At 46.7% G+C, this 27645-nt stretch overlaps 1 protein-coding gene across 3 annotated transcripts in view; it reads left to right on the top strand.

The window, feature by feature from the left end:
* The first annotated feature begins 5604 nt into the window (after positions 1 to 5604).
* The window catches only part of SKIV2L (Ski2 like RNA helicase), a 49252-nt gene continuing 27211 nt past the window's right edge, over positions 5605 to 27645 (top strand). For all 3 annotated transcript variants that reach the window (XM_040405451.1, XM_040405450.1, XM_040405449.1), the window contains exons 1-20: positions 5605 to 5745; positions 6191 to 6264; positions 8076 to 8197; positions 11745 to 11854; positions 13696 to 13813; positions 15595 to 15709; positions 15799 to 15873; positions 17470 to 17523; positions 17994 to 18169; positions 19598 to 19732; positions 19874 to 20019; positions 20128 to 20274; positions 20504 to 20588; positions 20668 to 20774; positions 22154 to 22300; positions 23882 to 23975; positions 24055 to 24267; positions 24393 to 24503; positions 25237 to 25348; positions 25451 to 25569. In XM_040405451.1, the coding sequence (XP_040261385.1) occupies positions 6252 to 6264; positions 8076 to 8197; positions 11745 to 11854; positions 13696 to 13813; positions 15595 to 15709; positions 15799 to 15873; positions 17470 to 17523; positions 17994 to 18169; positions 19598 to 19732; positions 19874 to 20019; positions 20128 to 20274; positions 20504 to 20588; positions 20668 to 20774; positions 22154 to 22300; positions 23882 to 23975; positions 24055 to 24267; positions 24393 to 24503; positions 25237 to 25348; positions 25451 to 25569 (2199 nt within the window). In that variant the 5' untranslated portion in view covers positions 5605 to 5745; positions 6191 to 6251. The remainder of the gene's footprint in view (positions 5746 to 6190; positions 6265 to 8075; positions 8198 to 11744; positions 11855 to 13695; positions 13814 to 15594; positions 15710 to 15798; positions 15874 to 17469; positions 17524 to 17993; positions 18170 to 19597; positions 19733 to 19873; positions 20020 to 20127; positions 20275 to 20503; positions 20589 to 20667; positions 20775 to 22153; positions 22301 to 23881; positions 23976 to 24054; positions 24268 to 24392; positions 24504 to 25236; positions 25349 to 25450; positions 25570 to 27645) is intronic.

Genomic DNA, 27645 nt, shown 5'->3' with positions numbered 1-27645 from the left:
CTCGGATTAACCTCCATGAAGTACCAGTATATCATGGTGACTGTGAGGGCCCAGCCCCAATAGACTCTAATCCATGGCTGTCAAATGTCTTGAATTATAAGAGAGTGGGGGGAGATTAATCAAACTGGTGTAATGTAGAACTGGCTTAGTTGCCCATAGCAACCAATCAGATTCCACCTTTCATTTTGTACAGCTCCTTTGAAAAATGAAAGGTGGAATCTGATTGGTTGCTATGGGCAACTAAGCCAGTTCTACTTTACACCAGTTTGATAAATCTTCCCCAGTGTCCCTAATTTTCAGGGGTCAAAATGAGTGTGGCTAATGTAAGCCCTACCCATAAGTCATCATTTCCATTTAGGAATGGGGCGGGGCTTACATGCCCCAAATTTGCCAGCTAAAATGTTGGTAAGGCCTAGTCCACACTACAGTGATTTCCATCAGTGATTTTTAAACCAAAATAAAGAATGGAGCCTCCATTGATAAGGAAGAATGGAAAAATCTGCCCTTGTTCTGTGTTTTGGACTCACACCTTGTGTTGGCTGAAAATCACTGATGGAAATCACTGATGTTGTGCTTTTCCACGAGTGTAAACAGTTATATCTACTTATTCTAGTTATAATGGGTATTCATTGCCTTTAAGAGCAATGTTGGTTTATATTCACTATTTTGTATGGATTTTAATGTAGGCCGAAGTAAGTCCATGGGAAGATTTCTGTGCCGTTCAAAGAGCTAGTGTTATTGTAACAATATATTATACATTTAGACAGTTCAAAGATACACAGCACCTGCAGAAGTAGAGGCTTCATTGTATTTTTTATCTGAACATGAATTCCACAGTGTGAGAATTGTCTAGATGTTCCTCAAAGTATACATTCATGTATCAAAGTTTGTCCCTCGGCTCTGAGACAAGGCCTCCAGATGTCAGAGGTGTGTAGTATTGAAAATATCAGGCATGTATGAGTTAACCCTTAATGGTATGATGCTTATAGCTTATACAACAGTGCCACCTAGATATGAGCAGTTAATACTACACCAGTAGCAAAAGTGCATTCTGGGTAATGTTATGACATCACATTCCTTATCAATACACACGCCTATGCAACAATGATTGGAAAGTTCCAAACTAGGAAGGTGTGCTCATCTGATAAGTTTTGGTTAATAAACCACATACAAAAAATGAGGAAGACAGAAAGAAAGAAAAAAGAAAGGGAGATCTCTGGAGAAAGATTTGGATTATCAGAAAAACTCTTGAGAGCTGACTGCCCCAAGACTCTGCACATCACTTGACCCTTGGGTAACGTATATTTTAATTTATATGTAGTATTGATATAAGTTAATTGGCTTGATACTTAGCCAGATACCCACTGATTTGCGGACGTGTAACGTTAGTTGCTACATAAATATTTTCACTTGATTTCAGTTACGATGCATATAACTGAATAAAGGGGAAAATATTGGAGAAACCCTCTGTTGGGAATCTTTATATTCCCTAGTTTGATATCAAGCCGATAATTTATAAGTTTTGTTGCAATACTACCATTATCTGAGATTGGTCATCATTTTGGGCAGAGCAAGGGCTCGTATCGGTCATCTTCTTGATTGAGTTTTTGCTCATAATCCATTGATTTTATACGTCTCACAATTTTAAAGTCAGATTGCATAATATTCTTGTGTTGGTTGAGTAGTGTTTTGTTGGCACCATATAGTGGTGAATTCTGGGTACTGCATATCATTGTATATTATTTAAATTTACGTTGATTAATTTTTGATTGTATTCTAAACTATTGTATAATAAACCTGTTTTACTGATTGCACAAAATAATTAGGGTCTCGATCGAACTCTTGGAGGTGTGTATATGTCCACCTCGCGGATCAATATCATTTGCACAATTTTTCTTTTGATCTGTACATTTTTTTTTTATATTTATATAAAGCATTTGCTTTATATACCCGACACTGACCAAACACTGAAGTGTGAACAAGGCTTAACTATCGTAATCTACCGCCCTCGATACCGCAGTTGATATCAACCGTGGCCTGGGATGACTGGACTGATGGAGGCGGTCACATCTGTCCACATCACCCCCCATGAAGGCCGCTTACCTGGGGCTGATTCTTCGGCATGGCAGCCGGGGGCGTCACAAATGCCCCCAGACCTGCTGTATGCCTGTTAGTCTGTGCCACAAATTATGCCAAACCTAAATAGAGGCGCCATGTGGGGGTTCGAACCCTGCGGCCAGGCTTTATGTACATACCCACCCACCTACCTATGTATTCTGATCTTCGGACGTCCTCCCCGACTAGATCTCTCACCAGTAAGGCCTCTTTCACATGAACGATTTGGATTGGCTCCGGGTGCGTTCAGTGAAAATCACACCATTTTGCACACAAGTTCAGTCAGTTTTGTCTGCGATTGCGTTCAGTTGTTCCGTTTTTTCTGCGCGGGTGCAATGCGTTTTGATGTGTTTTTCACGCGTGTGAAAAACAAACTGAAGGTTTACTAACAACATCTCTTAGCAACTATTAGTGTTGATCGCGAATATTATAATCGCAAATTTTTATTGCGAATATTGGCAATTCGAGAATTCTGAAGTCATCTGTGTTGGTCCCATGTTCATATGTACCCGCATCGCTGAGAAAAATGATGTTTTAATATATGCAAATGATCCTATAGGAGCAACGGGGGCGTTACCATTACACCTAGAGGCTCTGCTCTCTCTGCAACTTCCGCGACCTCTGCACCTTGATTGAGAGGAATGGACAGTGTAAATGTCATCACACCTAGTCCTGTCGGTCAAAGTGTAGAGAGTGCAGCAGTTACAGCAGAGCCTCTAGGTGTAATGGTAACGCCTCCGTTGCTCCTAGAGGCTCATTTGCATATATTAAAACATCATTTTTCTCAGCGATGCGGCCACATATGACCATGGGACCAAAACAGGTGCCTTCAGCTGCCAAGTGCACATGTAATAGGTCGGCCAGTGTCATAGGGACAAAACTGCTGACAGATGCCCTTTAAAGGAACTGAACATGTGACCTTCTGATTGTCCCATAAACATAGAATGTTTTGCCGAGTCTAAAAATGTCCAAACTATTACAAAATAAAAATATTTTCCTAAGCGGTAAACACCGTATAGGAAAAAAAGAATAGCCAGTTTGCTATTTTTTGAGTCATGTTTCTCCTCATTAAAGTGAACAAAAATTATCAAAAAGTTGTATGTAACCCAAAATGGTACCAGTAAAAACTACAGCTTGCTCTGCAAAAAACAAGCCTCGCACAGCTCCGAAGACAGACAAGTGACAAGTTATGGCCGTCAGAATATGGTGATGAAAAGTTACCCCATATACGTGTCATCCAGAGCTCCCCCATATACAGGTGTCATCCGGAGCTCCCCATATACAGGTATCATCCAGAGTTCCCCCATATACGTGTCATCCAGAGCACACCCATATACATGTGTCATCCGGAGCTCCCCCATATTCATGTCAGCCAGAGCTCCCCCATATACATGTGTCAACCGGAGCTCCCCCATATACATGTGTCATCCGGAGCTTCCCCATATACATGTGTCATCCAGAGCTCCCCCATATACATGTGTCATCCGGAGCTCCCCCAGTTACATGTGTCATCCGGAGCTCCCCCATATACGTGTCATCCAGAGCTCCCCATATACATGTGTCATCCGGAGCTCCCCCAGTTACATGTGTCATCCGGAGCTCCCCCAGTTACATGTGTCATCCGGAGCTCCCCCATATACATGTGTCATCCGGAGCTCCCCCAGTTACATGTGTCATCCGGAGCTCCCCCATATACGTGTCATCCAGAGCTCCCCAAATACATGTGTCTTCCGGAGCTCCCCCATATACATGTGTCATCCAGAGCTTCTCCATATACATGTGTCATCCAGAGCTCCCCCATATACATGTGTCATCCAGAGCGCCCCCATATACATGTGTCATCCGGAGCTCCCCCATATACATGTGTCATCCAGAGCTCCCCCATATACATGTGTCAACCGGAGCTCCCCCATATACATGTGTCATCCGGAGCTTCCCCATATACATGTGTCATCCAGAGCTCCCCCATATACATGTGTCATCCGGAGCTCCCCCAGTTACATGTGTCATCCGGAGCTCCCCCATATACGTGTCATCCAGAGCTCCCCATATACATGTGTCATCCGGAGCTCCCCCAGTTACATGTGTCATCCGGAGCTCCCCCAGTTACATGTGTCATCCGGAGCTCCCCCATATACATGTGTCATCCGGAGCTCCCCCAGTTACATGTGTCATCCGGAGCTCCCCCATATACGTGTCATCCAGAGCTCCCCAAATACATGTGTCTTCCGGAGCTCCCCCATATACATGTGTCATCCAGAGCTCCCCCATATATATGTGTCAACCAGTGCTCCCCCATATACATGTGTCATCCAGAGCTCCCCCATATACATGTGTGATCCAGAGCTCCCCCATATACATGTGTGATCCAGAGCTCCCCCATATACATGTGTCATCCAGAGCTTCTCCATATACATGTGTCATCCAGAGCTCCCCCATATACATGTGTCATCCGGAGCGCCCCCATATACATGTGTCATCCGGAGCTCCCCCATATACATGTGTCATCCAGAGCTCCCCCATATGCATGTGTCAACCAGTGCTCCCCCATATACATGTGTCATCCAGAGCTCCCCCATATACATGTGTCATCCGGAGCTCCCCCATATACATGTGTCATCCAGAGCTCCCCCATATACATGTGTCATCCGGAGCTCCCCCAGTTACATGTGTCATCCGGAGCTCCCCCATATACGTGTCATCCAGAGCTCCCCATATACATGTGTCATCCGGAGCTCCCCCAGTTACATGTGTCATCCGGAGCTCCCCCAGTTACATGTGTCATCCGGAGCTCCCCCATATACGTGTCATCCAGAGCTCCCCAAATACATGTGTCTTCCGGAGCTCCCCCATATACATGTGTCATCCAGAGCTTCTCCATATACATGTGTCATCCAGAGCTCCCCCATATACATGTGTCATCCAGAGCGCCCCCATATACATGTGTCATCCGGAGCTCCCCCATATACATGTGTCATCCAGAGCTCCCCCATATACATGTGTCAACCAGTGCTCCCCCATATACATGTGTCATCCAGAGCTCCCCCATATACATGTGTCATCCAGAGCTCCCCCATATACATGTGTCATCCAGAGCTCCCCCATATACATGTGTCATCCAGAGCTCCCCCATATACATGTGTCATCCAGAGCTCTCAGTATAGCAGGACTTTCCAGGTCACTATAATCACTCCAGACGGGAATCTCCGTCTCTGCACACTGCGCATGCTCAGGTTATCTGGCTTTCAGGTTCTGCCAGCCATTAGAAAAGTCTGCACGTTCCGCAGGCAGGTCGCAGTTCACTTCCGCCAATCATTTGCGTCACTACGTCGAGCTCTCCGCCCATCGCGCTTTTCTACTGCAGCCGAAGAACGTTCAGAAACTAGAGGAAAAAATGTACGCGTCGTGTGTGTTATTTGTGCGGCGGCCATTTTGATTTGGATTGAGCTTGACCATTCTGTTGGTGATTTACTTCTTAAAAATGGTGTCTATCGGCGACATTTTATAAAGCTTTTAATTTCATCGCTTCTCTGACGTCGGCATCCAGGCTCTCACCCATGTTGCATTCCCCTCCTCAGTGACACAGTGCAGACTTTTGTCCTGCAGTCTGCAGCTCCCTGCGTGTGAATGGTAACTAACAAACGCTTATTTTAATACTGACTCTGCATTGTCTGCCTGACCATGGCCTTGGTGTTGCCTTCATTTCACCCTAGAACATCTGTTCTGTACATTTCCCCTCATATAAGATATATCCACAGTGGCAACAAGTATCAGTATATTTTAGGAAATCCAAAATTCAGGACCCTGACCCTTTGTGACAAGAAGCTTTCATGTGTTGGCCCCCTCACCCCTATTTACTACCTACCCTGTTTGTGGCCGGAGCACCCCTTTAAATTCACAATTGGCTCAGTCATCGTGCGGAAAGCTAAAAGCTGCTGACAGAGGGACACCTGTTACCATGGTAACAGATGGCGCCATGACTCTAGATTGCCATGCACACTAGGGAAACCGTCAGCAAGTTGTAGATGGAAAAGTTCTGAAACTTTTTAGTAAACTTTGTGTTTCAATCCCTCAGAATTTCCGAAATCTCCGATGAAGACCCCCTCCTGGCGTCGTATGAGCTCCAGACGTCTACAATGAGTAAACTAGGTAGGAATACCCCTAATGATCTAGATGACCTGGTGGAACTACAAGTACCAGCATGCCTTGCAAACCTCTGACTGTCTCCAGATGCCCTTTGTTCAGGTAAGTACTTACCTTACAGATTCTGCGCCGACGCTCCGGTTCTCCCGGCCAGGCTCTACTTACCTGGCTGCAGCAGTCAAGGGTTGTGGACATGACATCACCAGGTAACTAGAGCCTAGCCGGGAGAACCAGAGAGCGGCACATGATCTGGGAGGGAAGTACTTACCTGTTCTTTATTTCAAGGCGGGGCCCGGGGGTTGTTCAGTTTCCTCCTCCTGATACTGGACAACCCCTTTAAATTTATTAAGCAGGAGAACTATAAATCGTGTGAAGGGTTTGCTGGGACTTTTAGTTCTTGCACCGTTCTTCATTGCCTCTTTGGGAAAGTTAAAAAGGGTTCAATCTGGATGTGACTGTAGCAAACCCTCAGCAGTGGCAGCGCACATGTGGCCAACATTTCATAGAAGACCGGGGACCCCCTCATGGGGATTGTTGAAGGTCTCAGAGGTTGGAGCCTCACCAGTCAGCCACTTTTATTAAATTCATTTAAAGGGATTCTGTCATCAGAAATGAGCCCTATAAGCTAAACATATGGCGATGTCCCTTGTAAAACACTGAATCCTAAAGTGAGTTTATCAAATGCCCCTGTGGCTCTATATTCATAAAAAAGAGGTTTATATCACCTGTCAATCACTTTAAAATGTGTCCAAGGGGACGTCTCATGGTGAAATGTGCCCGGCTGCAGCCATCTTTGTTTAGGTGCCCGGCTGCAGCCATCTTGTTTAGGTGCCCAGTGCCGCCTTCTGAACTGAAATCGCCGCCCTCCCTTTTCATGCGATCCGCCTACCTTACGTCATCACTGCCTCTCTAACCAGTAACCACCACTCGCTTCATCCAGATCCCGCGCGTGCGCACTAGGTATAACCTGATGCACCCGTGCGGACTACTGGCAGCGGCCTCGTTTAGCGAAGTGCGCATGCGCCGGCCGGCGCACTTCGCTCGAACCTCCACTTCAAAGCTAGTACCTAGTGCGCGGGATCTGGATGAAGCGAGCGGTGGTTAGAGAGGCAGTGATGACGTAAGGTAGGCGGATCGCATGAAAGGGAGGGCGGCGATTTCAGCTCAGAAGGCGGCGCTGGGCACCTAAACGAGATGGCTGCAGCCGGGCACCTTTCACCATGAGACGTCCCCCTGGACACATTTTGAAGTGATTGACAGGTGATATAAACCGCTTTTTTATGAATATAGAGCCACAGGGGCATTTGATAAACTCGCTTTAGGGTTCAGTGTTTTACAAGGGACATCGCCATATGTTTAGCTTATAGGGCTCATTTCTGATGACAGAATCCCTTTAAAGGGGTATTCCAGTTCCATTCCCCTCTATAGGAGATAGCAGAGTACAAGCTCTCAGCTGCCACCTGCAGTCCCATAGAGATGGATGCATGTGCATGCTCGGCCAGCTGCTCCATACTTTTTTTCAGGCTCCCCTCGGAATGTGGGATCCACGTCCTCTTGATTGGTGGGTTCTCCCAGGTATCAGACCCCCACTGATCCCCTATTATCCTGTAGATAGAGGATAGCTTGTTACAGGCGGAATACCCCTTTAATGTCTGTGATGGGATAGATAGTGACAAGCATAAAACGAGTGCAACCAATCAGATGGTGTCTTTCATATTCAGTAGGGCTTCTGAGAGCTTGAACCTGATTGGTTGCTCTGGCAGTTGCTAGATAAATCCTGCCCCCTAGTGGACCAATCACATAATTTTCATCTCCAGATCTCTCCTCTGTGGATCCACTGGATCTCCCACTCTCTATACTGGAAGTTGGCATTGCTGGGAGATTGGAGCTGATCTCTGACGCCCCCGACCCTAAAGGCTCCACCGTTCCTTTATCCACGGTAAGTCCGTTATTCAAGCACAGGACCTTTAAGGGGGTTATCCAATAGTAGAAGTACAACCCATAATGCTGTGGCCCCTCTTATAGATGATATTTACCCAGTCCCCGACACCCGTGTCCCTCCGGATCTCTGCACGGCCGCCGCTGCATCTCCCTGTCGCACTGATCAAAACATCTGGTGAAGGGGGGGAGCAGCCAATAGCAGGCCGCAACGGTGACCAGCCTCCCTTGCGTCACCCCGATGCTATGGAGGCTGGTCACCGTCGCAGCCTCCTATTGGCTGCTCCCCCCGTCGCCAGATGTTTTGATCAGTGCAAAAGGGGGATGCAGTGGCGGCCGTGTGTCGGGGAGCAGGTAATTATCATCTATAGGAGGGGCCCCGGCATTATGGGGGGTACTTCTACTATTGGATAACCCTGTTTTATAATCCCTTGACCCGAGATGCGCTACACAAGAACAGCTGATGACATCTCTTTAACCACCTCCGGACCGCCTAACGCAGGATCGCGTTCCGGAGGTGGCAGCGCTGCGCACAGTCACGCATATACGCGTCATCTCGCGATGGCCGAGATTTCCCGTGAACGCGCGCACACAGGCGCGCGCGCTCACAGGAACGGAAGGTAAGAGAGTTGATCTCCAGCCTGCCAGCGGCGATCGTTCGCTGGCAGCCTGGAGATGTGTTTTTTTTAACCCCTAACAGGTATATTAGACGCTGTTTTGATAACAGCGTCTAATATACCTGCTACCTGGTCCTCTGGTGGTCCCCTTTGTTTGGATCGACCACCAGAGGACACAGGCAGCTCAGTAAAGTAGCACCAAGCACCACTACACTACACTACACCCCCCCCCGTCACTTATTAACCCCTTATTAGCCCCTGATCACCCCTGATCACCCCTGATCACCCCATATAGACTCCCTGATCACCCCCCTGTCATTGATTACCCCCCTGTCATTGATCACCCCCCTGTAAAGCTCCATTCAGATGTCCGCATGATTTTTACGGATCCACAGATAGATGGATCGGATCCGCAAAACGCATACGGACGTCTGAATGGAGCCTTACAGGGGCGTGATCAATGACTGACATTTTACATATACCCATGCTGGGTGAGAGAAATATCTTGGCAAAAGACAACTTTTCCCATTTTTTTTATACAAAGTTGGCATTTGACCAAGATATTTATCTCACCCAGCATGGGTATATGTAAAAAGACACCCCAAAACACATTCCCCACCTTCTCCTGAGTACGGAGATACCAGATGTGTGACACTTTTTTGCAGCCTAGGTGGGCAAAGGGGCCCATATTCCAAAGAGCACCTTTCGGATTTCACTGGTCATTTTTTACAGAATTTGATTTCAAACTCCTTACCACACATTTGGGCCCCTAGAATGCCAGGGCAGTATAACTACCCCACAAGTGACCCCATTTTGGAAAGAAGAGACCCCAAGGTATTTCGTGATGGGCATAGTGAGTTCATAGAAGTTTTTATTTTTTGTCACAAGTTAGTGGAATATGAGACTTTGTAAGAAAAAAAAAAAAATAATCATCATTTTCCGCTAACTTGTGACAAAAAATAAAAAGTTCTATGAACTCACTATGCCCATCAGCGAATACCTTAGGGTGTGTACTTTCCGAAATGGGGTCATTTGTGGGGTGTTTGTACTGTCTGGGCATTGTAGAACCTCAGGAAACATGACAGGTGCTCAGAAAGTCAGAGCTGCTTCAAAAAGCGGAAATTCACATTTTTGTACCATAGTTTGTAAACGCTATAACTTTTACCCAAACCATTTTTTTTTTTTTACCCAAACATTTTTTTTTTATCAAAGACATGTAGAACAATAAATTTAGAGCAAAATTTCTATATGGATCTCGTTTTTTTTTGCAAAATTTTACAACTGAAAGTGAAAAATGTCATTTTTTTGCAAAAAAATCGTTAAATTTCGATTAATAACAAAAAAAGTAAAAATGTCAGCAGCAATGAAATACCACCAAATGAAAGCTCTATTAGTGAGAAGAAAAGGAGGTAAAATTCATTTGGGTGGTAAGTTGCATGACCGAGCAATAAACGGTGAAAGTAGTGTAGGTCAGAAGTGTAAAAAGTGGCCTGGTCTTTCAGGGTGTTTAAGCACTGGGGGCTGAGGTGGTTAAAGATGGCGCCTGGAGAGGAGCAGGCAACAAAGCTGCCGGTTGTCTGCTGTTTCACAGACAACTGGGGCTAATGTCTGCGATCGGCGATAATGCCTTTGGCAGACATTTAACCTACACAGGTGTTTTGTTCAGTTGTTGTGACCAAGGCATTTCAGGCGGCTTTTCCCAGGATCGATGCGCTTCCAGGTCCCGAACGGCTTTCCCCGCGCTGAGATTGGAGAAGCTGTTCGTTTGTGTTAATAGCCTGGATCTCCCTGAAGAAATCCATGCTATTACAACTGTAGTTCTTATGGAGGCCTGCAGGTGGCAGTGCTCCATTAGAAAATAGCGAATCTGCCATGCACTGCAATGCTAATTCGTTGCAGTGTAAGGTATAAGTGATCTGAAGATCTCCTATTCAAGCCCCCTGGGGGGAGGGGGTTGTTGGGGCTTAAAAAAAAAAAAAAGTTTTAATAAATATAAAAATTAAAAAAAATTTAATCGCCCCTTTTCTCATAATAGAAAAAAAAATAAAAATAATTCAGATCATGCGCATTGCTGCATCCCAAAACGCCCACACTATTAAAATGTGAACGTATTTACCCTGTATGGTGAACGCTGTATGAAAAAATCTAAATGACCGATTTTGCAGGTTTTTTTTTTTTGCTTTACTTCCCCAGAAATGATCAAAAAGCAATACTCGCCAATTAGTTATGAGCAAACCAGGTCCGGTGTGCTGTGTCCCAACCCGTTTTTTCTCACGTACATACTCATATTGCCTATGAATCCCTTTCCGCCGTACTTGCTTAAAATGTATGGCCTCCGATGATGCTCTCCCAAATTAATAAAAACTACAGATTGCCCCACCAAAAAATGAGCCCCCACATTACTATATAGATGTGGTATCACCGTAATCGTACTGACCCGGGAATGAAGGGCACAGGTCAGTTTTACCGTATAGAAAACGCTGTAAAAACTCTGAAACTATGGCGTTTTTTTTCCAATTCCACCCCTTTTGGACGCAATATTAATTGGTGCACGGAAAAAAAACAAGCCCTCCTATGGCTATGTGAATGGAAAAATAAAAAAGTTATGGCTCCGGGAAGGCAGGGACTGAAAAATGGGAAAATCTCCCCTGCTGCTTTCAAGATCTCTGCTTGCTTTTTGTGAATTGGAGTGGTCCCTTTTACCCCCTGAAAACCTGTACAGACTTGATCCTCCCCACAGCAGAGGGTTTGTTGCCATTGTATCCAGTCTTAAAATTTCTCTGTGACAGCCTCGAATCTCAGCCTCCACTGGTCTACAGAATGCCGCCACTCCACTGACAACAAGCAGAGATCTTGAAAATAGCAAGGATTTGAAGCAAAAATGTACTAGAGAGTTGTAGAAATGATAATAAAGTTTGCACTTTGTTCCAGGTCCCTCATGGTTTACCCCCATATGAGGTGGATCTGTCTTTCGAAGTCGTTGAGAACTATCTGGTTGACCCACAATGGCTTTCTATCCATGACTTTGACAGAAGCCAGAGGTGAGTGATCGCAACATCTAGAATTGAATACACATTCACGTTTGGCTGAGCCGGGGAAGACTGGCCTCTATTGAATGTGTATGGTCGATGTATCGTATTTAACACTTTATAAGACGCACTCGATGATAAGACGCACCCCAGGTTTAAGAGGCGGAAAATAAAAAAATATATATTTTTCATCAGACCTCATATCAGATCAGACCCCCATAAATATCAGGACATCAGATCAGACAACCATAAATATCAGGACATCAGATCAGACAACCATAAATATCAGGACATCAGATCAGACAACCATAAATATCAGGACATCAGATCCCGTCCCCTTATCAGAACATCACATCAGCCCTCCATGTCAGACCCCCATCAGACCTCAGATCAGCCCCCAATGTCAGACCCTCATCAGACCTCAGATCAGCCCCCAATGTCAGACCCTCATCAGACCTCAGATCAGCCCCCAATGTCAGACCCTCATCAGACCTCAGATCAGCCCCCAATGTCAGACCCTCATCAGACCTCAGATCAGCCCCCAATGTCAGACCCCCATCAGACCTCAGATCTACTTCCAATGTCAGACCCCATCAGACCTCAGATCAGCCCCCAATGTCAGACCCCCATCAGACCTCAGATCAGCCCCCAATGTCAGACCCCCATCAGACCTCAGATCAGCCCCCAATGTCAGACCCCCATCAGACCTCAGATCAGCCCCCAATGTCAGACCCTCATCAGACCTCAGATCAGCCCCCAATGTCAGACCCCCATCAGACCTCAGATCAGCTTCCAATGTCAGACCCCCATCAGACCTCAGATCAGCCCCCAATGTCAGAACCCCATCAGACCTCAGATCAGTCCCCAATGTCAGACCCCCATCAGACCTCAGATCAGCCCCCAATGTCAGACCCCCATCAGACCTCAGATCAGCCCCCAATGTCAGACCCTCATCAGACCTCAGATCAGCCCCCAATGTCAGACCCTCATCAGACCTCAGATCAGCCCCCAATGTCAGACCCTCATCAGACCTCAGATCAGCCCCCAATGTCAGACCCCCATCAGACCTCAGATCTACTTCCAATGTCAGACCCCATCAGACCTCAGATCAGCCCCCAATGTCAGACCCCCATCAGACCTCAGATCAGCCCCCAATGTCAGACCCCCATCAGACCTCAGATCAGCCCCCAATGTCAGACCCCCATCAGACCTCAGATCAGCCCCCAATGTCAGACCCTCATCAGACCTCAGATCAGCCCCCAATGTCAGACCCCCATCAGACCTCAGATCAGCTTCCAATGTCAGACCCCCATCAGACCTCAGATCAGCCCCCAATGTCAGAACCCCATCAGACCTCAGATCAGTCCCCAATGTCAGACCCCCATCAGACCTCAGATCAGCCCCCAATGTCAGACCCCCATCAGACCTCAGATCAGATTAAAATAAAAAACCTCCTCTTACCTGTCCTTCACCTCTGGCAGAAGTTGCGCTCCCCTGTCTTCCCAGCCTGTGCTGCTCTGTCACCTGACTGCGTGCAGCGTCAGGTCATAGTGCGCGCACTACGTCCTGTCGCTGTACGTGGTCAGGTTAGTGAAGCGCCGGCCCCAGCAAGGAAGACGGGGGAGGGTGAGTACTACAAGCGCTCCCATCTCCCGGTACCTAATTCATACTAGTGAGCGCTTCTGTAATGGAAGCGCTCACTAGTATTTTCTTTTGGGGGGAAAAAGTGTGTCTTATAAAGCGAAAATTACGGTAATTCTTATGATTCCAGTGATTGCCTCTTCCACTAGGTGGCGCTGTATGTTTCCTATTGACTCAGATCAGTGCAGGACTATATCCTATTATTTTCTCAGGTCTTTTCCTCGAAGTAAGGATGTCGGATCCCTTTATCATATGGATATCAGTGCCCCGCAGACGGAGCTCAGCATGGAACGAAATGCAGCGACTGGAGAACTGCGGGGGATCAGTGAGGTACTGTACTAGACTCCTCCACCAGTCATCACATCACTTCTAAGTCATGGTGAACTGTCTTCAAGGCTGCTTAGGAAACACTTTTACGACAATGCCACCTTGAAAGGATTCACTCCTTAAAGGGGTTGTCCAGCAAGGGGTTGTCCCTCAGGATAGGCCATCCCTATCTGATTGGTGGGTCTCTGACAACCTGCACCCCGCCGGTCAGCTGCTTTGCTGTAGCTCTGATGCCCGAACCAAACAGCCCCATCCAAATTGAAGTTAATAGGAACAGCACAGCAGTCACCGGCTCCATCCACTACGCATTGGGAGGAGCTGTGCAGTCCCTGCACCAGAGCTACTGTAGAACAGCAGATTGGCATGGGTACGGGGTGTCGGACCCCCACCAATCAGATAGTGATGGGCTCACCTGTTGGTTGGCCATCACTTGTAAAATCCTGGACAATACTTTTAAAGGGGTTGTGCGCCCCACCCCGGCCAGACGTGTGACGGGAAGCCTACTTACCTGCTTCCTGATGCTGGCTCCCGTCTCCTGTGCTCTCTGCTCGGGTCCCTGGTTATAAACTCCCGGTTTGGTTCCACTGCTTCCTGCTCTCCTTGCATCTTAACCCCAATAAACAATAGGGCTAAATGCCAATAGCAACACCTATAGTAAATATTACGCAGTGCTGCACAAGTACAAAAGTATATAAACGCTTATAGATTCAAATAAGTTTAAAATGATAAATAGTAGATGGCGGCAGCAAACAGATAACAGACAAAACACACCGTCTATAGTTACATCATAAACTCCTGGAATGATGGTGACATAAACAATACCCCCGAGTCTAAAGTATCTCCTATAGCATAATAAAGTGCATAGTGCGAGGCATGAGAACCATACTAGTACATAAAGATCAGGAAAATGACACAGCGAGCCAATCATCCAGTATCAAGTAACACCGACCAGTGTGATCATATACCCCTAGGGGGCTCGCTGTGTCATTGTGTTATTTTCCTGATCTTTATGTACTAGTATGGTTCTCATGCCTCGCACTATGCACTTTATTATGCTATAGGAGATAATTTAGACTCGGGGTATTGTTTATGTCACCATCATTCCAGGAGTTTATGATGTAACTATAGACGGTGTGTTTTGTCTGTTATCTGTTTGCTGCCGCCATCTACTATTTATCATTTTAAACTTATTTGAATCAATAGACGTTTATATACTTTTGTACTTATGTAGCACTGCGTAATATTTTACTATAGCCGTTCCCCTTGCATCTTGTCAAATGGTCACATGACACCAGGGGGCAGGTCACTGCTGTACACAGCGATTGGCTGCAGCAGCGTCCTACCAGAAGTTTACATTCAGGGACCCGAGCGGAACAGCAGAGGCCAGAGAGGGAAGAACATACAAGCCCTTTAAGCTGCCACAATGCAAATAATCAATGGTCTATGGATTGGGTTCACTTCATTCCTAAAAACGATCCCACGGCAACATCACCCACTAAACTGGACGATCAGGCAGTCGGTTTAAAAAACAGACTCCCTACAACTTGTGCAAAGCGGCGAATGATTGGCCGGTTATGCCACGTACTACGACTGATAGATTTTCTGCAAACAGAAGTCTGACGCTAGTGTCGTGGTTGGCCAGAAACGGCCATTTCGCCCAGTTTTGATCTTATGGGTGTGGAAAGCTTTGGAGGCCTAGCAGAGCAGTAGCGACCATTTGGACGGCGCGATCATCTGCATGCAGTGGAGCTGACATTACGGCTTATTCTCTCCTCCCTGCTCAGGTCACCATTGGGCACAGCGGCCTCTCTGCTCAGAACTCGCTGTCCCTCCGCCGACCCCCGGGGCCTCCGTCACAGTCCGTCAAGGGCAGCACCTCCAACTTCCCCTTCTGGCCCGGTAAGCTGTTAAAAACTGCGGACGCCAATTGTCTTGTCACTTCTTTACATTTTACCCTTTGTTTTCTTTACGCCGTGTCTCTTTCTCAGGGGGGATGGATGAACCCACGCTGGAACAGATGAAGGCGGCCGGGGATGAGGAAGAAGCGCTGGACTTCGAGAAAGGTGCCGCCTCTTACTTCTAGTCACCAGAGGTTTATAGGAACATTGGGGCAGGCAGTAAGGGCCTCACCATACGCTGTAGGGCAGAAACTACAACTCCCAGAATCCTCCTTTCGCTTTTATGGGAATTACAGGAACAGCAGAGTAAACGTGCATGTTGGGAATTGTAGTTTCACAGCGGCAGGCATGCTGGAGGTTGCGGATCCCTGCTGGTCCTCCACGTGGGCTGGTGCTAGGGAATAAACGAGTGCCAATTGAGGATATACTGGTCAATCGGCGCTCGTTTATAATGCCTTCCTCTGACCCGGTACAAAGTGAATGGGCAGCAGACAATCGTTATTGTGATCGTTTGGCCCTCATTTACGCTGCATGTTGTCGGCAGCATATCCACGTTTGCACGGAGCGGTGCCTTGCCGACAAATGACGATTTTATGTGCTGCATTGACAAATGCAATCACCTGGCATTTGTTAAGTGATCAGCGGCGCCTTTTCATCGGCCAGTTATCAGGAACGAGCGGTTGTACAACGTTGGTTCCCGCTAAGTGACCTGATCCTTGGAGCTAATAGACACAATTGATATTTTCTCTCCTGTGCAGTACGTGCTATTGTTCCCTGGTATCAGCCGTTTTCTGCTGGGAAGAGGGAGATGACTGAAAGGACTTACAGGAAAATCCCTGCCCCCACAATCAGTACTTTAGGCTACAGGCCCACGACGTGCAGTGTTTTGTGGTCCGCAATTTGCGGAATGGAACGGACGGCCCTTTATAGAAATGCCTATTCTTGTCAGCAACACGTGTGAATGAGGCCTCAAAGTCAGACCTAATGGTTTTCACAGCCATATGAGAGTATTTTCTTTCCGCGTCCGTTCCTTTTATTTTTGTGGACCGTACGTGGAACCCCATTTCAATGGGTTCGCAAAAAAAATGGGAGTTAGGCTGCAACGGAATTGCAGACCCATTCATTTCTATGGGGCCACACTATGTGCTGTCCGGATCCGGAAATGCGGATCCGCACTTCCGGGTCCGCAATTCCATTCCCGAAAAAAAATAGAACATGTCCTATTATTGTCCTCCATTGCGGACAAGATTAGGCATTTTCTATTATAGTGCCGGCGATGTGCCGTCCGCAAAACACATACGGATGTGCGAATGGACCCTTACTCCGTGTGCATTCCGTTTCCGTATGTCTGTCCCGCAAAAGTATAGAACATGTCCTATTATTGTCCGCATTACGGACAAGGATAGGACTGTTCTATTAGGGGCCGGCTGTTCCGTTGCACAAAATACGGAATGCACACGGACGTCATCCGTATTTTTTGCAGATCCGTGTTTTGCAGACCGCAAGCATGGCCGCATAAGTTGTAATCTGTAGGAGAATCTGGCAGAGAAGTGTTCAGTTTTTCTGCAGCGTCACCACAGGGGGGAAAATAAGTATTCCAAGGCCCCCACCGATATCAGAGCGCTGTCCGTGTAATGTATGGACGCGTCGAGTCCTCCAGAGAAAGAAATGCTCTTTGGAGCTGTATTTTCCGTTTTTGAGATGTAGCTGAATGAGAAAAATTCTTGAGAAAATTGCTGAATATTTGTCTCTTTCTGACAGATCTGCTGACTGCTCCCCCCTGGTGGAAACAGGGAATGGACTTCAAGCAGCCGGGTAAGTATCCGACATCACTTCTCCAATACATTGTGCGCGCCCATCCCCCATACATAGAGCCCATCGATAGACCTTGAGTCTCAGCCTTTTTCTGATTTTGGAAAAGCTGGGTGACAGACAATATGGCTCAGCTCCTGTTAGGTGTGTTCACCCAGCTTTCCCAGAATCAGATGGAGAGGGGTAATAAGGGATTCCCGTATAGTGGAAGTAAACTTTTGCTGTGAGTGAGTCGGCCTGACCTTAGAAGTTAGATAATTGAAATGTGCATTTATTCCAAAAACAGCGCCACACCTATCCGTAGGTTGCACCTGGTTTTGCAGCTCTGCTACATTGAAGTGAATGGGACTGAGCTGTAATACCAGAGCTGACCTGTGGACAGGTGTGGGGCTGTTTTTTTTTTTGGTCTTTTTTAAGATAAAAGATCTAAAATTTCCTCAATCAAGTATACATAACGCAGTTCAATCCTGCAGACGGATCGCAGCCTCCAGGGATCCTCTCCTTTGCCAGCCTGCTGGGATCTCAGGAAGATTTCGCATTGGGAGACTCGAGTGAGGATGAAGAAGATGTGAAAGCCAAAGAGAAGGAGAAGGGAGCAAAGACTGAAAGTCTCCCAAGGAGCAACAGCCTGGAGGACCTGGGAGTGGAGGTAACCGTGGGAGGAGGATGGGAAGTGTCTGCCCCCTGATCACCAGATTTGTCACACATTATTGACCCCCTTGTGTAGTCCGGTCAATTGTTTGCATTGGGCTCCGCTCCTCAATATGACCAGTGATGGAGGGACACGTGACTAGACCTGTCCAGTAAAGTCCTCCATTGAACACCACTGCAGTTGGCGTATGCCCTAGTCTTCCATGCCGCCAAGGACAGTGGCTGTGAATCTGTAGTAACTGTATATTAATATGTGGGTTATTGTGCTTCCTCCAGCACATTTGGAAAAGTAATCTTAAAGGGCATCTGTCAGCAGTTCTGTACTTATGACACTGGCTGACCTGTTACATGTGCGCTTGGCAGCTGAAGACATCTGTGTTGGTCCCAGGTTCATATGTGTCCGCATTACTGAGAAAAATGATGTTTTAATATATGCAAATGGTCTTCTAGGAGCAACGGGGGCGTTACCTTTACACTTAGAGGCTCAGCTCTCTCTGCAACTGCCACGTCCTCTGCAGTTTGACAGGCTCCTAGACGCTCCTTTGCATATAATAAAACATAATTTTTATCAGCAATGCGGGCACATATGAACATGGGACCAACACAGATGTCTTCAGCTGCCAAGCGCACATGTAACAGGTCTGCCAGTGTCAGAGGTACAGAACTGCTGACAGATGCCCTTTAAGTGTCGAACCCCTTTAATACTTAATTTATTTTTTCAAGTTACCCCATGTCTCATACTCCAGAGCTGCACTCAGAATCCTGCTTAGTTGTGTTTTATAACTGAACTATCAGATTGGAGTGGGTCCTACCGCTGGGATCCCAACTGATCACAAGAAGGGGGTTCTCATGATTGATGGGGGTCCCTGGGGTAGGACGCCGACTGATTTGACAGTTATTCTCTATCCTGTTGATAGGGGATGACTTTCTTTAGCTGGAATACTCCTTTAACCAAAAGTATTTAGTCTGGTGTAGACACTACATCTCACAGAATGCGCCACAGCAGGGAGGTATATAGACAGATCGATAGACGGACAGGCGGCCAGATCGATAGACGGACAGGCGGCCAGATCGATAGACGGACAGGCGGCCAGATCGATAGACGGACAGGCGGCCAGATCGATAGACGGACAGGCGGCCAGATCGATAGACGGACAGGCGGCCAGATCGATAGACGGACAGGCGGCCAGATCGATAGACGGACAGGCGGCCAGATCGATAGACGGACAGGCGGCCAGATCGATAGACGGACAGGCGGCCAGATCGATAGACGGACAGGCGGCCAGATCGATAGACGGACAGGCGGCCAGATCGATAGACGGACAGGCGGCCAGATCGATAGACGGACAGGCGGCCAGATCGATAGACGGATGGATGATATGAGGATTATTGCCTGTGTTTTTACCAGTCTTAATTTCTCTCTCAGATTGTCTCTAACATGGCGTCCCCTCCACCGACCTTACCCCCAGCGAATGCGCCCCAGGAGCAGTGGGCCGTCCCTCTGGACAGCCACTCTCCAGTGGATGATTTCTATAAGCGCATCCCGGATCTCGCTTTCAAGGTAGGCCATAGAGGTTATGTATGTTGGAGGATGTGATTAGAGCGCCCCCTGTGTTCTGGTCATTAATAAGAAAGCTGCAGAACTTACCAGTATAGAGAGTTTGACCATCTTTCTTATGGTTCGGCGTGACTTTCCTTGCAGCATCCGTTTGAGCTGGACACCTTTCAGAAGAAGGCCGTGCAGTGCCTGGAGGCCGGTTCCTCGGTCTTCATCGCCGCTCACACGTCTGCAGGGAAGACGGTGGTGGCCGAGTACGCTATAGCCTTATCTCTCAAGCACATGACCAGGTGAGTGAGATCTAGGCTTGACCCTTGTGTGACTATACTGCCCCGTCTGTCAGTGTAACAGAAGCTGGACCATCTGCCATAACTGCGCTTGTTTATCGTCTTCCTTAGATCTATATACACCTCTCCCATCAAGGCTCTGTCCAATCAGAAATTCCGAGATTTCAAGATCACCTTTGGAGATGTCGGTCTGATCACTGGCGACGTCCAGCTGTATACCAGTGCATCATGTCTTATCATGACCACAGAGATCTTAAGGTAGATCTCTCATCTATGTCTCAGCTTTCATCTCAGAAGCCTGCAGAATTGCGAATGCTGCTCTGGAGTATAATGCAGGATAAGTAATGCAGTGTGCTATATTTACAAAGTTACTTATGATGAATTCTATATGTAAATTGGTGAACCTACATTAAGTACTATGACACTTTTCATCTCGAGCCTTCCTGCTGGCGCTCTCCTCTTGACCCTCTACTGTTCATCCTCCCAGGTCAATGCTGTACAATGGCTCTGACGTGATCCGGGACTTAGAATGGGTCATCTTTGATGAGGTTCATTATATTAATGACGCTGAGGTAAGTGCTTATAATCTTAATCGTACTGAGGTGGGTTCCACTCACAACCTTATTAACCCTTCTTCTATGCCCCTCCCAGCGCGGCGTTGTATGGGAAGAGGTCCTTATAATGCTGCCGGAGCATGTGAATATCATTCTGCTGAGCGCCACCGTCCCCAACACCGTGGAGTTTGCAGATTGGATCGGGTGAGTAATTGCACGCTCTAGTTTACGTATAGTTGTTGTGGCGGTATAATTATAGATGGTGGCCGAAACAGAGCCAATTATCTTCATCTGCCCATATGACTGACTTAAAGGGGTTGTTTGTTTTAAAAATCCCTTTACGTAGAAGGGTTCTCCGGTGATATTTGGTTCTGCTGCTGGGATCTAGCTGAAGCAAGTGTTCGGTTCCCCTGCAGCTCCCCCGCAGGGCAAATGAAACATTACACAACTCTTATTGAATTCAGTGGGTCATCCGTGCAATGCAAGGACATCCAGAGCGAGAGATGCTGTCCGCTCTGGCCATTTCCTTGGAAATTTGCTTTCCAAAACAAAACAATACTTTAAAGAGTAGACGTAGATAGCAAAATATATATGTCCTATGACAAAAAAAGCCTCTTTCTCCACTTATCAGCCACTTCTTCTCTTCCTTGCATCCCACACTGAGCACTCAGTCTCAGTTCACTGAGCAAATCCGTCTCCAGTGAGGCTGAGGGTTTTCATGGCAGCCAGGAGCCTAATATTCCATTAAAGGCTATGGACGCCTTCTGGGCATGATTGCAGTTTACCCATTTTGGGCTAAAATTATTTATTCATTTGTTTTTGTTTTTAAATTGTCAGCTGTTTTTTAGATAAAGGGGTTAAAGATCAGTCTGTTTGTAGAGAATTGCTTCTTAGTTCCGTCAGCTGATGGCTCAAGTGAAGCCTTATTTCTGATCTCCTGACCTCATTATAGCTAAACTGTTACCAAACTGATAACAATATGGCTTAAATGAGTGTTTACGAGGTCAGGAAATCAAATATAAGGCTTCACATGAGCCGTCAGCTGACAGGACTGAGCAGTGGTACTCTGCAAACAGACTGATTTTTAACCCCTGTATCTCTAAAATAGCTGAAAGTTTTTTAAAACCTAGAATAATAGTAAATTCACAATATGCAGCAATACAGAGGTATTGCAGTGCATAAGTACAAGTGTTCAAACGATGGCAGGTACCAGTACCCTAGGGCGATGTAAAAAATTAATGAAAAAACATTTTAAAAAATATGAAAAAAACTATATTAGAAACTCCCCCCCCCCCCCCCCCCCCCCCCCAATTCCCTTTTATCATATACAAAATAAAAAGAATAAAAAAAAAAATAACTGTAATTGGTATCGCCCTGTCCAAAAATGTCAAAAGCAGTAGAATATGACATTTATCCCTCACGGTGAATGACGTAGGAAAAATGAATCCAGCCAGGAAAGGAGGCAATATGGACAATCACAATACATTAGTAAGTGCCTTGTACTAACTTTATCTACATGATAAATGCCATATGCTGGAGTCAGACGACCCCTTTAACTGCTTCTGTGTAATAATATCCTACAGGAGAATTAAGAAGAAGAAGCTTTACGTCATCAGTACGACGAAGAGGCCGGTGCCGTTAGAGCATTTCCTGTACACGGGAAACAGTCAGAAAACGCTGAATCAGTTCTTCCTTCTACTGGACGCTACTGGAACCTTCCAGACCAAGGGGTAAGATCCTCACCGTTCAGCTCCTGCTAAGGATGCTATGTGGCACCTGCCTTCCATTTATACTACTACATCCCATAGTCGTGAATGGGGAGGTGGAAGCGCATCCATTCATCACTATGGAAGTTAAAAAAATAGCCAAGCGAACGCACTCGAAGTCCCATAGCAGTGAACTGTGGGTGGCCACAAATGTGCAACTGCTCTGCATTCACTTCTGTAGATAGGAGTGGGACCTGTACCTATGTGACATTGATGGCATATCCTAGCCACCAATGTCTGAAGTGGGCCAACCCCTTTAAAAGCATTAGAAAATCTAATATTTCCAAATTCTTTTACCTCTATGGATAGTGTTGTCCAGTACTTCTTCTATAGGCCATGAATATCTGATCAGTGGGCTCAAACTCCCAGCACCCCCAGCGATCAGCTGTTGGAAGGGGCCATGGCATTCATGCAAGCGCTGTGGTCTCATCCTCGGTCTGTGACCTCCTGCTCATCCCAATGCAAGTCCATGGGATTGAGCTGCAGTACCAAACGCAGCGACTACACAATGTGCAGCGCTGCGCTTGGAATACTATAAAGAGCTCACAATGCTCATTTCCTTCAGCTGAACAGTTGGGTTGCAGGGATTCGGACCCTCGCTGATCAGAAATTGATTACCTTTTCTGAGGATAGGCCATGAATAAAAGGGAATGTCCAGGTGTTTAAACAGTCACTAACTTTTCAAAAAACTTTAGATATGTCATAGGGACATAACAAAAGTTTAGATCGGTGGGGTCTGAGCGCTGAGATCGCCACCGATCTCTAGAACGAGTGCAGAGAAGTGTGCACATATGGCGCTGTCTCTCCTTGCTACATGAGATATGCGTGTGCCTCTATCTCTTTGTTTTAGGGATAGGTGGTGGTCTCAGAGCTCAGACCCCCACAGATCCAAACGTTTGAGATTAGTATTGATGACCTATCCTGATTGGTGGGGTCTGCCTCCTGACACCCCCCACCAATCAGCTGTTTGAAGAGGTGGCAGTGCTTTGTGAGCGCTGAGGCCTCTGCCTTGGCCGGCGACATCACATTCATCAGTCACAACTATACAATGGACAGCGCTGTTCTTTGTAAGCTGCAAGGAGGCCATGGCACTCACCGGAGCACCCTGACCTCTTCAAGCTCTTGATCGTCGGGGGTTCTGGGTGTCGGACCCTCGCCGATCAGATACTGACGTACCCATCCTGAGGTCAGGTCCTCAATATTAAACAGCCAAAAACCTTTTTGACGGCTATGGCTATAATTTTTTAATTGTTTTATTTATTTATTTAAAACGAGCCATGAGAGCTGCTCCTCTTATGGATTTCACAGTGAGGAGAACAGATTGCAGCCACCATGGCTCCAGGGGACAAAAGCGGATGTCATCGTTATGACCGTCGCTTACAGCAATCCATTGAGTACAGGCTGCTGCCGTAAATGGCGCTTGTATTCTCTGCAGGCGCGTACAGGGCAGCATTTCTGTTTATCCTATGCTCTGAAGGTCTCAGGCTTTATATGGAGAAATTGCTCCTAATGTAATCGCCTTATACATCTCCTCTATCTCTTCAGATACTATGCCGCAGTTGAAGCAAAGAAGGAGCGATCCTCAAAGTACTCACAGACATTTGGGGCCAGACACCCACATGGAGGTGGAGCTGGACACGTAAGTGACATTAGAGGTGTCACGTAGCGACACGTGAAGTATGATGGCTGTGTCCTGATGGTTACATCTGTCCCTGCAGGATAAGGGCACCTGGCTGTCTCTCATCCAGTCTCTTCGGCAGAAGGACGGTCTCCCTGTTGTGGTGTTCACTTTCTCCCGGACTCGCTGTGAGCAGAATGCAGGAGCTCTGACCACCGTGGACTTGTGTACAGCGTCCGAAAAGAGCGAAATCCAGACCTACTACAGCAAATGCCTGAGCCGCCTGCGTGGGGGTGATCGGCAGCTTCCCCAGGTTTGTTTTGTCCCCTGCAGGCATCGCATAGGAATGCCTGCTGTTATATATCTGCAGTCCAGCAGCACTATAACTCCCAGCATGTCTGGTGAGATGATGCAGGTAAATATATGTGATGTTGGCAGGTTTTACATATGCTGGACCTCTTGAAGAGAGGGATCGGGATCCATCACAGTGGGATCCTGCCCATCCTGAAGGAAGTGGTGGAGATGTTGTTCAGCCGTGGACTTGTCAAGGTCAGTGGGTACAACGAATCGAAATCCAAAGCTTTGATCGGGACAGTCATAGAGAGGATTTCCAGTCTTAAAGGGGTGGTGCTAAATTCTAAAGTTATCCCTTAGCCACAAGTTGCTGGGACCCACACAGATCACAAGACGGGGGTCGCCTTCCCCTGAATGAATGGAGCGCCTCCATTTTTTTCTCTGTGAGACTGCTGGACATAGCCAAGTGCTGTGCTCGGCTATCTCCCATAGAGAGGACTGGGGCTACAGCGGTTATGTATGACCGGACAATACATTATTTCTGGGGAACGGGACCCTACCAGTTGGACCCTCACAGATCAGATGGTTATTCTGTGGAAAGGAGACAACTTTTAGAACTTGGCCCAACCTCTTTAAAGAAGACTTGGGAGCTCTTCGGACATGTCTGATTTTAGTAAATACATGTGATTCTGCAGCATCTTTTTTCAGAACTCTGAGTTGTGCCTTCCTTCTATTATTCCCCATGAAAAAAGTCTGAATAAATTGACAACTGAGTGTTACTATTCCCTTTTCGATCAGGTGCGTCCCTTCACAGTCTGACACCTACAGCACTGATTGGGTAGGGACACGCCCTATGGAAAAGGGAAATGGAAATGCCCAGTTGGCAATTTATTCATTCATTTCCGGGAGGAATAAGACTGGAACGACACTGGTTTGGTTGCCGGCATAGTTTTCTTGCCGGGTAATGTTTTTTGTTTGTGCTGCCCAGATCCTGTTTGCCACAGAGACATTTGCTATGGGGGTCAACATGCCGGCTCGTACCGTGGTGTTTGATTCAATCAGAAAACACGATGGTACCAACTTCAGAGACCTGACCCCAGGTAAGTTACATCCCCTCATGTAGATGATTGTTAGGAGCTCTGGAATTGTATTCTTTGGGGTGACATTGGTGGGGCACTAATAGCCTGTGTTTCCTCATACAGGGGAATACATTCAGATGGCTGGACGTGCCGGACGACGGGGGCTGGATAACACCGGAACGGTGATCATACTGTGTAAATCCGACGTGCCCGAAATGAGCGATCTGCACAAGATGATGATGGTGAGGATGAGAAACCTAGATAGATATGAGATAGATAGAGGTGTGAGGCCAGGTGTGATGAAGTGGAGAGAGCTGAGCCTCTAGGTGTAACGGCAACGCCCCCGTTGCTCCTAGAGATTCATTTGCATATATTAAAGGGATTCGGTCATCAGGTTTGGGGCTATAGAGATACGGACATGCACGGCTAGATCGCCGCTAGCATGTCCGCAATATATGTGTCCTATAGGGCTGTGTGGTTTTAATTTCTTTAAAAAAGGATTTTATAGATATGCAAATGAGTGTTGAATGTGTCCAAGGGGCTGCACTAACTTTCCTGGTGCCCAGCCGTGCCCGGCCACGCCCGCCTGTGAAGGAGCCCAGCACCGCCTATGTCTCCTCCTTTCATCAACTATAGATTCCTGCAAGCTCGAACATGCGCAGTGCCGGTATAGTGTTCCTTCCCTGTGCTGGCATCAGCCTCAGGGAAAGAACTGCGCATGCGCGAGATTACGTCTATCTATCGTTGATGAAAGGAGGAGACATAGGCGGTGCTGGGCTCCTTCACAGGCGGGCGTGGCTGGGCACAAGTAAGGTTAGTGCAGCCCCTTGGACACATTCAACACTCATTTGCATATCTATAAAATCCTTTTTTAAAGAAATTAAAACCACACAGCCCTATAGGACACATATATTGCGGACATGCTAGCGGCGATCTAGCCGTGCATGTCCGTATCTCTATAGCCCCAAACCTGATGACAGAATCCCTTTAAAAACATAATTCTTCTCAACAATGCGGGTACATATGACCATAGGACTAACACAGATGCCTTCAGCTGCCAAGCGCACATGCAGCAGGTCAGCCGGTGTCATAAGTACAAAACTGCTGACAGATGCCCTTTAAATAAAAATCAAAAAAGTTGCATCTCTCCAAAATAAGATGAACACTAGTGAAGTGTTTATTGCGCCATGTCCGTGTATCAGCTCTGTCCTCAGAACAGTTGCTGAAGCCTTTAGAAATGATTGTGAGGACAGAGCTGATACATTGCACGGACATGGAGCAATAAACACTTCACTTTTTCTTCTCCTTCCGGAGAGCTTCTTTAAGATAATTACATAAGATATCTAATCAGTGGTAAAACAAAAGACTGCAGGAAGATGTGGACATCACATGGACGGTAATATCCTGTAAATGTTCTCTTCCGTAAAGCATAGCCCGGGCTGAGGAGGGGGAGTATGCTGTGAGAGTGGAGGCAGAGCAGACGAGGAGAAGAAAGTCCTATATGTACAGAAACCCTGCAGAGAGGTGAAATCTCCGTCAGTAACTTCAGACACAACTTTTCTGGCTGCTTTATATCCGCTATACATCCATGGCTGCCTAGGAAGATATTAGAATTTCTTCAATGATAGGTACTCTTTAACTCCTTGGTGCCCCGCTCCCTCCACCCCGCCATATATTTGCACCGCTGGTGCACACAACCACAGATCCACAAAATGGCTGTTTGCTTCCCGCAATATATATATATTTTTTTTTTACTCATTTTATTGAAATAGAACAAGTAAGAAATGGTACATAGTCACAAAGTATATCATCACAGTATACATATAGACAAGTGTGAACAATATTCGAGGAGGGGAAGCTATCAGGACTGTTAAGATCTTACTTTCCCATAAACGGCGTTCATAGATGAGATATCAGAGACATTATCATATCCCAAGGATGAAGACTGAGAAAACAAATGCGACACCATGACTCAGGAAATACATCATTGTGTTCACTAGGCAGTGTGCATGTGTGACGTAGTCACTGTTAATGGGGAAGAACACCAAGAACCCCAAATCTTCTCAAATTCTTGGGGACATTTCCTATGGCCATACATTATTTTTTCTAAGGGCAATACTTGGTTGACTAGTGCTTTCTATTGACCTAGTCCGCCATCCACCGAAGCGCAATAGCTTTCCTGGCCTGGCAAGAAACAAAGTTTCCCTTAAAAAAAAGTGCATACATATAATGTACGATTATCGTTCTCCACCACACCTAGCAGACATACCTGTGTATCAGGTATCATTGTAGACCGAGTGTCCACAACCGCCTTCCAA

Source organism: Bufo bufo, chromosome 8, assembly GCF_905171765.1.
Source record: "Bufo bufo chromosome 8, aBufBuf1.1, whole genome shotgun sequence".
NCBI classification, from domain to species: domain Eukaryota; kingdom Metazoa; phylum Chordata; class Amphibia; order Anura; family Bufonidae; genus Bufo; species Bufo bufo.
The sequence above is the reverse complement of the archived record's forward strand: the minus strand, read 5'-3'. Positions and strand labels throughout refer to the sequence as shown.